Source organism: Fundulus heteroclitus, chromosome 9 (genome assembly GCF_011125445.2).
Source record: "Fundulus heteroclitus isolate FHET01 chromosome 9, MU-UCD_Fhet_4.1, whole genome shotgun sequence".
NCBI classification, from domain to species: Eukaryota; Metazoa; Chordata; class Actinopteri; order Cyprinodontiformes; family Fundulidae; genus Fundulus; species Fundulus heteroclitus.
Window position 1 is genome coordinate 32,887,847 of NC_046369.1, and position 14,493 is coordinate 32,902,339.

At 40.7% G+C, this 14,493-nt stretch overlaps 1 protein-coding gene across 2 annotated transcripts; it reads left to right on the forward strand.

Moving 5' to 3' along the window:
- Window positions 1-2,156: 2,156 nt before the first annotated feature.
- On the forward strand, window positions 2,157-5,838 carry cldn34a (claudin 34a). 2 transcript variants are annotated; one of them, XM_021315743.2, is made up of 2 exons: window positions 2,157-2,235; window positions 4,665-5,838. In XM_021315743.2, exon 2 carries the CDS (start codon window positions 4,728-4,730, stop codon window positions 5,466-5,468), a length of 741 nt encoding a protein of 246 aa, XP_021171418.2. In that variant the 5' UTR covers window positions 2,157-2,235; window positions 4,665-4,727; the 3' UTR covers window positions 5,469-5,838. The 2 variants fall into 2 exon arrangements, with proteins under 2 accessions (XP_021171418.2, XP_012716563.2); XM_012861109.3 differs by lacking the exon at window positions 2,157-2,235 and adding an exon at window positions 2,275-2,379.
- Window positions 5,839-14,493: the final 8,655 nt, after the last annotated feature.

A 14,493-nucleotide genomic window follows, 5' to 3' on the forward strand; every position in this document is an offset into this window, starting at 1 on the left:
CACTTGTGAAAGATTTCTTCTCTGCGGTCCGTTCACTCCCCTGAGTCAACCATTAACTCCACCACACCCCTCGCTGCGCTGATAAGCTTGAAGGTGAAGACTTTGATAGGACAAAGAATGCTATTTAAAGTCAGATGTTGCTCACAACTGAAGCAAAATGTAGTGTTGCTCAGGACGAGGCTCTACTGAATACGATATCTATGGAAGCGATCAGCACGCACTGGAAGCAGGTTTGCTCTACAGAATCGTTAAGGTGAGTACGATGAGGAAATTACCTGAGGTGTCTGATTTTGCTATATAACCTTCAAAGATTCAAACGGACAGTCATTAACGTGGTTTAAACAGACTTTACCTAAATGTGGATTACTTTAAAACTACTCGGTTTGTTTATATTCCAGATTACATGTTTTAAATATAACCTCTAAAAAAAATAGAACCTTTGTGAATACATACAAAGAATTATGACATGCGTCATCGACGCCTCGCTGTAACTCAGTTTAGTGTTGACATGAAAGGATTTCAAGTTGAGTTGTAAGATCAGCTGATCATAGAAATGATGTTTGTCATCATGTTGTCTCATAACAAGATGTGTATAAATAGAAACACGCCATAAACAAAGCTGTACTTTGACCTTATTACATGATATATTTGGATGACACATTAAATAGTGCAATTTTACCAGTAACCAGAACACAGCTGCAATTAGTCATATTTTTAGATATTCATATTCATTGCTCCTCGTGACACCAACTGGAAAAATTATCAAAGGAATAATCCCCACTCTACTTTTAGGGTTTGTAAACATATTGTACAGTTTATCACTGTCAAGATAATTAAAAAGGATGCTAAACAAAACAAAAAATCAGGACAAGCGTTAACAGTACAGGAATTGGTCACCACTAGGGGGCACTGGTGTTTTCATCTGGACCTGGAAGGGGTGTGGGGTGTGAAGTGCCTTCTGCATTTAGAGAGACCAAAACGAGTTGCTCTCATTCAAAGCTCAGAACGGGTAAAAGAGAGCAATGAGGAATTCAGAGTAAAGCATTGAAGTTCCACTTTATATGGACCACATCTGAATGATTTCAATGTGAACAGGAAGGTATTAGAAAGTATGTTGTATGTAAGATACAGGTTGAAGATAAAACAATATGAGCTTAGCCTTTAAAGAGGTGCTGAGACAACGTACACTACTGCTTGTGCATTCTAATATCACTTTAAACAAATATGCCAAAAGTAAATGTTCCTAATCAGGTTATTTTTACAGTTCCTTGCAAAAGTATCCACCCCAGTAACCTCCCCTCAATTTTTTCACATGTGGCAACCATAAACTTGTATAAACAATGTATTTTATCGGGATTTGACAAAGTTTGATATCAGACAAAGACGCAGCAACCTGAATAAATCTAAATGCAAATTTCAAATTATTAATTTTTTTTATACAAAAGGTTATCCAAACTAATTTGGCCAGTGAGGGGAAAAAGTAATTTCTTGTTAAACCTAATAACTGGATTTGCCGCCCTCAGCAGCAATAACTACCATCAAGTGCTATTGAAATCTCTGAGACTGCCGATTTACTGCCGATTTACAGTCATGCGAAAAAAAATTTAATCTGGACTTTGACTAAACCACTTCAAGACCTACAGCACCATGTTTTGACTTTGTATATGAGCTTTTTCTGAAATTCTGTTAAGTTTTACGCAATACACACCTTCCAAGAAATTCCACATTTGTCTGACTGGTCAAGAAATACATTTTCCTACATTTCCAGGGGAGTCTGATTTTTCTTACAGTAAATGTTGTATGGGTCTTTGTGTTGATGTTATTTCTACCATTGAAGCCATTTTTGCCCACTCTCTTTCTTATTTTTAAATCATTAACTCTGACTTTAACTGAACGCAGCGTCAAAGGGGGTAGAGTGTCTTGTGAGTTATTTTGAGCCGCTTCCAAGCCCAGATAAATGCAGAGGGTTGCATCTGGCAACGCCGTAAAACTTTAGCCAAATTTACCATGCGAAGCAATAACAGGATCCTCATACCGGATCGGTTGGGGCGCGGTTTACAACCGACCACCACTGGTACTGGTGACAGAACGGGTACCAGTAGAAATTGGACAGTGTTGGTTAGCAAAGAAGAAGAGGACAACATAGAGAGAGATGAGGAAAGGCAAGAGTCTAGGACAGAGAGTATTAGGAACTATGACAGGAGACACTAGAGAGTTGGCTGACATGATGCAGTGGTAAGAGCACACAGGTGGATTACATCTTGTGCAGACGAGGTAACCTGAAGGAATTCAGTGACTACATGGATGTGGTTGGTGGTGTGCAGAATGACTGACAGAGAGGAAGATGGAAAACTACAGCTAATGCTACCAGGGAGGCAGGTAGGAGAGTACTTGGTGTGTCTTCTGGAAGGAAAGTTGACAGGGAAACTTGGTGGTGGAATAAGGACGTATAGGAGTGTGTTTTTAGAAAGCGATGAGCTAAGCAGAACAAGTTGGACACTGAGGATTGAAGAGAGTCACCGGGAGTACAAAGCGATGCAGCATAAAGTAAACATAGAGGTAGCTAAGGCCAGACAAAGAGCATACAATGACCTGAATGACAGGTTGGACAGTAAGGAGGGAGAGAAGGATTTATACAGGCTGGCGAGGCACAGAAAGAGATGGGAAGGATGTCCAGCAGGTTAGGCTGGTTAGGGATCAATAGGGACGTCTACTGACAGGTGCAACAAGTGTGATGGGAAGATTGAAGGAGTGCTTTGAAGAGTTGATGAACACTTAAAATGAGAGAGAACAAAGACCAATTCTCAATAATGTGCAGAGTTGTAGCAACTACAGAGGAATAATGTCAATGCGTCACACAATGAAGTTATGGGAAAGAGTAGTGGAAAGCTGGACTGAGGCCAGAAGTGAGCATCTATGACCAGCATTGTGTTTTCATGCCAAGAAAAAGTCCTAAAGATGTGGTATTTTCTTTGAGAATGTTGATGGAGAAGTACAGAGAGGGTCAGAGGGAGCTGTATTGTGTTTTTGTAGATCTAGAGAAAGCGTATGACAGAGTGCAGAAAGAGGAGCTGTGGTATTGTTTGAGGAAGTCTGGAGAAGCAGGGAAGTATGTTAGTGGTGTAGGACATGTATGAGAGCTGTAAGACAGTGGTGAGGTGTGCTGTAGGTGTGAAAGAGGAGTTCAAGGTGGAAGTAGGAAGGCATTAAGGATCATTTCTGGGCCCCTTCTTGTTTACTGTGGTGATGGACAGCTTGACAGATGCCCTGAAACTGAGAGGAATGAAAGTTAGCCATAGCAAGACAGAATAGATCTGTGACCTCCTGGGGTTTATCTGGTCTATTCCCACATTTCTTTAGGTCAGGGCATTATGTGTTGCTTTTTGGGATATTTTAGACTACTTCATGTTGTCAAACAGGTTCTATTTAAGTCATTTCTTGATTCTTCAAATCTGGCAGTGAAGCATGGGAGTGGTTAGTGAAACTGAGCATTCCAAAAAGTGGTGATTCAAAGTTAACTCCTTATTTAACAGGGTGGGGTGGTGGGGCGGGTATTTCTTTTTCACCCAGGGCCTGGATGGTTTTGATAGCCTTTTCCCTTCGTAAAAGAAAACTGTATTTTAAAATGTCCTGTTTTAATGACTCAGGTTAGGTGGTCAAACATGAAAATGCTACATGGTCTGAAACATTTAACTGTAACCAGAAAAAAGCCCAAACAGATTAGTCTTTCAAAGAACAGCATGTCTTCATAAACCAACACAAAATGAAAAATTACCACACTTTGTTTTCAAAATTTAAAGTGTGCCGTGCATTTATATTACTGTTTTACTCTTGAAGCCCCGAACTAATGGTGAGTAATTTAATTGGTGTAAATCCTGCTGCTCTGTGAAGACCTCAGACATATCATAGAGAACATTAGTGAAAAACCAGCATCACAGAGACCAAGGAACACATCAGATAGGTCAGAAAGAACCTTGTTGAAAAGTTAAAAGTGGGATTTAATTAAAAATATTTCTAACTCTGACAACGCCCATAGTGAAATACCCACCTCAGCTTTTTTCACCCAAGTCGGAGAAGCTGACTTGGGTGAAAAGGTAGATAGATAGAGCTTAATAAAGTTATAGAGGAAACGTGTTGGACACTCCCCTCGCAGCAGGACAGTGGCTTTGAAATGCAGCCAGAAATACAATAGATTGGATTAGATCAAACCAAACCACATTCTTAAGTTAGAATGGCCTTGTCAAAGTCCATACCTAACCTATCAAATTGTGGTAAAACTGAAAAGTTGCTGTTCACAGATACTTTAGATGGACTGAGCTTTTTTGCAAAGAAGAATGACCAAAAATATGACTAGATATGCAAACTGGTGGAGACTACCCCAAAGACCTGCAGCTGTAATTCCAGTAAAGGATGATTCTACAAAGTATAGACTCAGGCGGACTGAAATGAGCATCACACTCTTCTCTCCCTTTTCTTTTACTTGGCAATCAAGCACTACTTTATGTTGGTTTATGACAGAAAAATCCCCCCAAAATACATTGAAGATTATGGTTCTAACCTGACAAAATGTGGAACAGTTCGAGGGGCATGAAGACTTTTGCGCGGCAGAAGAGTAAATGTATATGTGAGATTTTAAAACATTGCATACTGTGTTTTCTGTTTAGCACCAATAATGGGAGTCTGCGGCCTCTAGTCTTTTTGAGCATCAGCAGCCACCCAGCGCAGGAATGATTTACCTGGCTCACACGGCACACCTGCAGTTCCTGGGACTTGTCTTCGGGTTCCTGGCATGGCTCTTCATCCTGACGACAATCGGCATCAACGAGTGGCGGCTCTGGTACGTGGACGACGTGTCCGTCATCAACTCGGGCGTGGCCTGGGTGGGAATCTGGAGGGCGTGCTTTTACAGCCACGTCCTTCCAGAGACTGAGAACTGTCGGAGCATCAGCATCTCGGACAGCTTCCTCCCGCCCGAGATCCCCTTGGCTCAGGTCCTGATGATGCTGGCGGTGATCTCTGGCCTGTTGGGGAACATCGGCGCTGCGGTGGCCGTGAGGATGGCCTACTTCTCGGTGGAACACCGCAGGAACATGAGGATGGGTTTTGTGCTGGCTGGGGCTCTGTATTTGGTCACAGCAGCGTTCTCCTTGGTGCCTCTGCTGTGGAACATGAGCTCTGTTCTGAAGAACAACACCATAGACTTTCCTCCGGAGTTCAACCTCCCTGCTGCTCCTGTCCGGCAGAGCGTCGGAGCGGCAATTGGAATTGGCATCTTTTCTTCCATCCTAATGATTGTAAGTGGGGCGATCTTCCTCTGCTACACGTATTCGCTGCAGTCCCCAGAGCAAACCCCGGACCCCCTCAATGGTCCCTGGACAGTAACAACACTGCAGAAGACGTCTGAGCTGCCAAATGGAGACAGCCGAGGGATGGATAATCAGGGGTTCCACGCTGAAGAAATCTCATGATGGGCCTACATCCTTTTGGTTGCAGAAACAAAAACTTGTGATTCAAGAATCTTTCTGCACAACGTAGTCTTATATGTTAAAGACCGAAACCTTCCTTCAGCACGACAGTTGCCAGTCTCAGAACCGCCGTCTGAATAAACTCCAAAAAGACAATAGCAGCAAGCACACTGATGAATGTCAGAATTTGTGCCACATACTTTAACGTTATCTCTTTTTAGTTTGGCGTGGCTGTTTGATTCCTGTGGTCTTCTTCTGTTCACCTGACCTATCAAGGTGTTGTTTGTTGAAGACCTGGTCTGGCCTGCTGTAGTGTCTGGCACCAACCTGGTTGGTAAGATTAAAGATTATTTGAGCCCAGTAAGAAGCAAGACGAGGCTTCCATGGATCCAGTTTATTTATGAAGTACATCAAATTTACAATGTCTTTCAAACGCATTTGTATCCTGTGAACCCTCATGGGTTTATTTTTTTTTTTACCCTAAAACTACAAACTTCAATGTATTTCATTGATCTATCTGATGGCATAAATCTAGATGTTCTGTCAGAGAACATTAGTAAACAAATTGCATCTTGAAGACCAACAAACACAGCAGACAGAAAACCATAGAGAAGTTTAAAGCAGAGATAAACCCAAGCTTTGAACATTTCATGGAGCACTGTTAAGTCCATGTGTTCGGTCCATTGGTCAGCTGCAAACACATGGTCGTGCACATGGCAGCACCGTGCTGTCAGGATGCTTTAATTCAACAGGGCCGGTCAAAGTTGTTCATATTTGACAGGAAGGTGAATGGCCCCAGAGGACAGTTAAAAGCTGCAAAAGACTTGAGACTGTCATGATGGCTCACCCTGTAGCTCAACCAGAAACATACAGCTAGATCTACAATGTAATGGTTTAAATCAAAGCCTGTTTCACATCCTAAAGCGGCCTAGTCAAAGTTCGGGCCTGAATCAATAGGATAATTTGTGGCAAACATGAAAACTGAGGTTCACAGGGTCTCTCCCTTCAGTGTGACTAAAGGAGCCATTTTGCAAGCAGGAATGAGCATAATATAATTCTCCAGATGAGCAAAGCTGGTAGAGATGTAGTATATCGCAAAACAATTGCTGTTTTCTATATACAATAATTTTGTATATTTCATACACAACGAGATCAGCGAGAGCTTTCCATAAGATAATATCAAGACACTATAGAAAACAAACAAACAAAAAGAAATAATGAGTTAACCAAGAATAAGCATGAGAAAATTACATGGATAGATGATGTTCCTTGGAAACACATCGTGGTGGTGACACATTCAACGTGGAAATCTAAATTATAAAAAGTTTAGATTCTAAAGCTCAGATAAGTGATGAAAACCAACATCACAAAAAAATCTAATATAATATACTCCGACCTGTGGCCCTTTCCCGCACCCCCCCCCCCCCCCCCCCCCCCATATCAGCCAGCTTTTGATAAGTGTCACAAGTAAATCCCTCCTTAAATATATGATAAAATAGGAATAAGGAAAAGTAAGAATTAATATGTAGATGGATTACTTCAAACATCTGATTTTAAAGTTTATTCATCAAAACAAAATGTTAACACAATTATGTATCGTATTTTTCTTTAAAAACAACAAAAAAGTCGAAAGATGCTTGTGTTGAACCGAGAACATGAACCTACCTCTGATGATCACTGCAGGACGGGCCGTCATGTGGTTAAAATATAAAGAAATGTTTCATCACCACGGAGAGAGAGTAGCTTTAGAGAGTAGTCTTTATATGTAAATAAACGTTACATGTGACATCTTTTGTTGCTCCTCTGGGTGGATAGGGCTGAAGGTCATGGACAGATTCTTATCAGATAGTTAACTATATTTCTGCTGCGTTATCACGGACTGTCATCATCAGCCAGTGTCTGATCACTGTTACCACAGCGCAGGCCTGGGGGAAGCGGCGTTGACATGTCAAGGTGTGGGTTTCTGACAGCCTCCATGTGAGAAAGGGTATCAGTAAGTCAGGTTGACTCGTGGCCCCGCTGGTGTAACCTGCGTAGGATGAAAGCAGGCATGTGAGTATGGAGAGAGGCCCGCCTTACTGGGGGTGATTGTTGCAAGGCATGCATGCACACAAACACACACACACACACACACACACACACACACACACACACACACACTGGTCCAGTAGCTTGTTGCACCTCTCTGGAGGAGGCAGGCGGGTGAAAAACAAAAGCTCCTCTTGACTTCACGTCAGTCGAGCACAGCTCATTTAAAAACACAGAGTGGATTACTGCCTGGAACTGCTGTGACCCTGAGGGGCTTTTTGCGACAGACGTAGAAATTTTACCTATTATTATAATTGCTCAAGAACATTCCTGTAGACTACATATTTGGGAAAGCTATTCAACCCGTTATATATCAAATCCATGCTCTTTGCCTTTAGCTCCCTTCCTGTAATGTATACTCCTCTCTGCAGATAACTTGCATAATACACACAGTTTGTCCAGGCCTATCTAATCTGACCTGCTTAGTCATCAAACCCTTCTGTAATAAAGCACTGCCAGAACAATAAAAGCAACTCAGATGATTGATCCACATGATACAAAGCATAATGTTGGATATTTTCCCTCAAGTCAACAAATTGGATGATAGTCTTGCTGAGATGTCGGCATTTTTGCGCAGTAAATAAGACCAAAGTGAGATAAGTGGTGGTACAGCTGAGGGCGGACGAGCTGTTGAGCTCTCCCAAACTCGTCTTTTATGTTCTTGTAAGATTAGTGCCATCATCCACACAGATCAAGATCACATATGATTTACTGCAGTGGTGGAAAATAGCTATTGCTACTTTGGTAGGAGCTGTTCAATGTTCCCATAAAATGACCTGATTGAAGATTGGCCAGATGTTTTCAACCATTCGGATCTGAAAAAGCAGAGAAAAAGCTTTTTATCTGTAAAGAGTAATAATATGATAATATCTCCTGTTAGAGGAACTCCTCCAACTTTCCAAACCAATTGATGTTTCTTTACAAGTCTTTGGATCTAACCGTGTCTTAAAGGTGCTCTGTTATGTTTCCCTTTAAACGGATTAGCATAGTTCTGTGGACTATTTTTGCAAAAAGGTATCCTCAATTAATGAGATTTTTTACCTCCTCAGTTTTGTCTATTTTAAACTTTCAGAATAATCTTTTTAGGGCTCTTTCACTTTTATGCAAATACGTTGTAGCAGGCCACACCCCCCAACTCATTAGCCGTGTTTCCATCAATGTTTTTTTAATGTGCATTTTAGAAAAGGTTAATGGAAACAGCAAAACTAAAAATAACTACCTCAATTTCACAAAAACGTTTTCACACTCGTTTGAGATGGTTTTTGAATTTCGCAAAAAAAAAAAAAAAACAGAGACAACGTGGAAAACGGGAGATGGAAACATTTGCTAAATAAGTTCTGACATAAAGAACATTTACTTGACATGACTGATGGACTGTTCCCGCTGTTGGCATCTTCCCAGATATTCCCATAACGAGCGTAAAATTGCATTTCTTCCTCCACCTCTCCGGACAGCGTGTAGCGTCGCCAGTACACGTTGACATGACACAACGACTACAGCTTACCTGAAATGTACGGCCAGCAGAGATGCAGCAAAGGTGAGTAAGCAGCTTATTTCTGCAGGGCTAGCTTAGAGAGCGTTCCAGAGCTACGATGAAAGCCACATTTCTGCAGAGTAAAACAATCCTGTTATATCTTCTCAGCTGCCTAGAACACCTAACAACCCCTGGTGTTAGGCGAGGGGCATTGCCCACTGATTGTGACGTAATAATCAGGAGGTTTTTGAAACGGGTTGTTTTTCAGACACCAACAAAACGTTTACTTATTGCCAAAAAAACAGCTGGATGGGTTTTTAGCACTTAGACTGTTTCTAAAAGCAGCTGAGACCCAAATGCAAGTACAAAAACGTGTAAAAAGTGAATTTCTCATAATAGGTCAACTCTAAAAATTTGCTGTTTTGTTTTTTGAAGTTGGGGTTCTGTTAAGAGGTTATAAGAAGGTATTATCCTACCTGCTTTAGATAAATCTCCAACTTGACACCACAGGTCTTAATGTTCAACATTCCCTTTGTGATTTCTTTTTTCTTTTCTTTTTTTTGCTGAGATCTGTTTCTTGTACAAGGTTGTTCATGCTATGATTTAATGCAATCACCATCAGACCTCAGTGTGAAGAGCACATGGCCCTGCACTGACCAGGAGGCACAGAAGACGATGTGACGTCGTAGACAGCAGTCTGTGTTTATTGTATTTCTAAGTTTAATGAATGGATGCGACCACGTTGCTGAACGATTGTGGCCCTTTTCACAATGAGATTAAAATAAAAAACATGATTAACAAACGACAAATAGTGTTGGACCTAACCGTTATTATTTTAAGAAGACTTATCAATCCAAATCCCACTTTAAAAAACACTTTTTTAAAAAGTGTCCATCTGCATCAACAACCTGTGCTGGCCCTCAGATGTTGCACCATCTCTTGAAATGTAAAAAAAAAAAAAAAGCAATCTAATTGATCATCTCTTGAAAGAATAAGAAAATAAATCCAAGGGTCACAAACGGCCCACAGGCCTCACTTTGGAGATCCGTGGACAAGTATTTTGGACAATATTGAAATAAATTCTGGAATCATCCTTAAAATGTGGTTCATGTAAACTGTTTTCTTGCTGTGACATAAAACTCCTCCCAATGGTTAATAATTGGGAATATTCATATATTTATATTCATATATACTTAGGACTGTCATTCATATGCAGCCTATGCTTATAAAACCGTGGCTCCCAACCCTGGCCCTGAAGTGCCGCATGTTTCAGTGTTTCCCTGTTGGGTTAGGGTTAGGGTTAGGAAGCACAACCATTTAAATTAGGTTTTGCTGGAGCAGGGAGACAAGCATTGTAGAAAACCAGGGCCCGTTCTTTGTACGTTGCTTAAAACATCCGAGATCAAATGACACATCCAAGATGATTTCATCCGGCTATCCATGATTCGGCTAATTGGGTTCTTCGAACACACCTGTTGTTTACGATTAGTATGGCTGGATTGAGTTATCTGAGACAACTGCGCGTTCATGCGTTTGTTTAAAAGGGGAAATGTATCGATAGTAGAAACAATGATCAGCAACGCTGCTATTGGCTGTTCAGCATGGCCAAAGAACGCCCACAGTTTTTCTCCCAAGCAGAACACGAGCTTTTAATGGAAGGTTATGCCGAATTTGAGTCATTAATTAAAACACCTCAAAATCTATTAAAGCCAGGAGAGAGGGCTGGCAAAAAGTAGCAGACAAATGAATGCGTAAATATTTTCCATGTTAGATGTTTCTATCACTTTCTACAGTATGAATTTTTGCACTTTAATAATTTCATATTTACTTTGTTCTTTTATATCAGAGCCTCCACAGGACCCACTAGAACATGGGAACAAGTAAAAGTAAAATACAAGAATATTCTACAAAATGGTAGCCTTTAATTATTATACTTTATTTTAAAAAGGGACTTGTTATGTCAAGAGATCCAAATTTCAGTGTCATTCCTTAGACACGGGAAGTAAAGGACGTGTGCAAACTGGGAATTTTAACAAAAAAATTCTTTATCTCTAAAAAAGGAAGTTCTTCCTTTTCCAAGTCATCCACAGTTTACACGGTAAAACTGTATTGCTCCGTGGCTAGATAATCCATCCATAGTTTTTTATAATACAATATACGGCTCGACGGGAAGCAAGCCTTTCAAAGTAAAACTAAACTTCACAATAAAATGGCCTGAACAAATCTTTTAACTGAATATGATAAAAATGAAAAGCAAACCATCATACAAATAACTTAAATATTTTCTATTAATGGCTCTAACACAACTTTTTCCTCTTTAAAAGCCACTGTTAAATGATGTGTTTGTCTGTTTATAACAGCCACCAAGAAAAATCTCTCTACAATTACACTGTCGCGCTGCGCTAAAGGATCCTGTCTATTGAAACAGTCGGTGTGACGTATGGATCTCTTTTAAAACTGATGTTCTTAAAATACTCTGTGACAAAAGGGACAAAATGACAACGTGCTGCATAAATCATCACATCTGAAAACACCTCACAGCTGAGATGCAGTACGTTTTTCAGGTCTCAGTCAAAGATAAAAGACAACTTTTAACGTGTGGAGACGTGGGACCGTGTCTCACCCAGTCATTTCCGCAGCTTGTGATACGTTCGGGCCAATTTTCAACAGAAAGCAGATTAAGTTTGTTTGTTTGCATTCGGATGTATTTAGGCCATAATCTGTCATGAAGAAGACATGTTATTTCCTTTTAGTTGCGACACTGCCCAACCTCATAGGGGCTGGAAAACACATGGCAACCCACAGGAGAGTGGCCACAGTTGATTTTGGGTCCTTCCTGCAGCTAATAGCCTCCACACTGGGAGACAGCAGACCCTCCCTGCAGCGTGGGGGATGAAATAAATGCAGAACTGTGTCATTATTCCTACAAATCCATCAAAAGAAGAAAAAAGAAAGTGTTAGTAATTAAGGTTTGACGGTAATATTTGATCAAATTTTACCATCCTTGTTTATTTTTCATTTTCAGGGAAAAACGAGAGAAGGAATTCATGTGGAAGTAAGCAAAAAGTAGCTGAGTGACAACAAAGCAGCAACAAATAAATAATGTACAGTGGTGTAATCAAAGTAAAACACAATGCTAAATGATTGTAGAGACAGTTCCAAATGTAAAACATCCCACCCCTTTATTTCCTGCCAGCTTTGGCTGTCCATTTGGATTTTATAAGTTTTTAAGTGATCCTACAGTCAGGCATTCCAAACTGATGCTCTGCATTTGGACAAGCTTTGTGCCTCAAACGTCATACAACAAATTTTGTTATATTCTATTTCCTCCCCCCTCCACTCATTGCCGTAGTTGCACCAACAAAAGCTCCTCATTGGCTAATCAGTCCCTTGTGATGACCCCTCTCCTTCTCTTCGTCTGAGGGAAAGGAGGGAGGGGCTGCTCTGTGTTTAACCAGTGACAGACAGAACCAGGAACCAACAAGGATCGCCCTGTTGGGACCGCGGTGTCGCTAAATGTTTACTCGCATCATATACTACACTAAGTTGAGTTATTTTTTGTTTGCCACGTGTCTGGTGTGTGTTTAAGCCTTAAGCATCTTCATCCACGAATTTTACCCAATTAGGAATTCAAAGTGAGGAACCTTCAGGACTTTCAAAACTCTGTTGCTGACAAGAACCCCCCCCCCCCCCCCCCCCCCCTCCTTTCCTTTCCTGATGGCCTGAGCAGCAACGTGTTCTGAACAAGATGTGACTGTCATCGGTGGCAGTGGAAGCAGGGCCGGATTATCCATAAGGGCCAGTGGGCCAGTGCCCGGGGGCACCAACCATGGGGGGGGCACCATATGACACATGCTTTAAAAATAAATTTTTCATAAATTGTTATATTATTTACTTGAAATTGTTGAAAGACCATGCATTATTCGTTTTGTGAACACTGATGTCACAATAATAATAAATGATAAATAAATCGAGATTTTTTTGATTTCAACATTTTAAAATGAGATATTTGAATATTGCTCACTGCTCATATGCCTACATGTAGTTGTGTAAGTTAGTAAATAGTAAATTACATTACAGAAATTCCCTCGATTATGTCTGATGTTTTTGACCAGAGGACAGCACGGGTAAGGGGGGGGGGAGGGGGGTGGGGGGGCTTTGAGGTATAGTGCCCAGGGGCACCACATTGTCTTAATACGGCGGGCCTGGTGGAAGGAACAATGTTGGAGAACTCAACCCTGTTTCAAGAAGATGGTGAACAACAACACATGTTGGACCATAAAGCATCTTGCTTGCTACTCATGGTCTTATACCTTACTCAGACAAATTGTCCTGGTGGAAACTTTCCACTTCCCTCTTAGATTCAGATGACCTCAAAACAATGAACTGGGACAACTTTGCTTTTGGCTTCTCAGAGATAATAATTTTTAATCAGTTTAATCACTATGGCTTCAGCATTCTTGATTATTGCCCTTTGCATCGATAAGTGGATTAGGTTGTGTTTTTTTTCTTTAGTTGTAATAAATCCGTGGCCAGCACAAAGTCCATTTGTGACATATGTGGCAACCTGTTGTTAGTGTTATCTCCCATGTTAATGTTTCCCCCTTTAATGAATGTTAAATGTCCTTTCACGTGTAGTTGTTAACTCAGTGGAGAGGTAAAGAGTTGCTTCAGATTGTTTTGGTTGACATGTTACATGATAACCAGTTAGCCTGATGGAGTTATGAACACTAATCTTGTTATAGTACCTGACAATCATTCAATCGTTTTCTGGACAAATAAATAAACAAATAAATAAAATAATAAATACATTTAATAGATAAAAATGACAAATAAAAAAATATAGTGCTGTGAAAAGGATTTTGCTCTATCGCATTTCTTCTTATGGTGTTTTGCTTTATGAGATGGTCTAATCTACTTCAAGTTGCCCATGGGTTCTCCTTATGTAAGTGATTTCCTGATTCTACAGGTGCAGCAGTTTTCAGGTTTGGATGTAGCTCATGAAATTTAGCCCAGCTTTATTGGTTATTTACCGTTAATTTATGAACTAACAAGGGAAAGGGGCGATTCTTGCACAAATGGCTCAATGGATGAGCTCCTTCTTCTGCTGCTGGTGTGCTGGCGTGCCTCCCAACCCCAGAATGAAGTAATGCGGAATAAATAAATCGCACATAGAGTTGAAAACTTAACAAAAATTAACTGAGGTAGTTGTTATGATCAAAATAAAACACAAATGTCAGCTTAGGCCACGTAGTTAATGGGGACCAAAACTGCTTAAACCAAAAATACATACAGAAATGTGTAAATGGGGTATCAGATGTTATAATGCAATCTCTCAATCTGCTCCAAGCGCCTCTGGCTCTTAGAGGCTCAAAAGAACGAATGTAAGTGGCTTAGAAGTAAAGTCTGTCCCACCTCGGGCCCCTCGAGGAGACGAGCTGCTGTGACAACATCATTATCTCTTAT

Excerpts from the sequence above, each read along its gene's own strand:
- cldn34a (XM_021315743.2), top strand. The coding sequence starts at position 4,728 with ATGATTTACCTGGCTCACACGGCACACCTGCAGTTCCTGGGACTTGTC.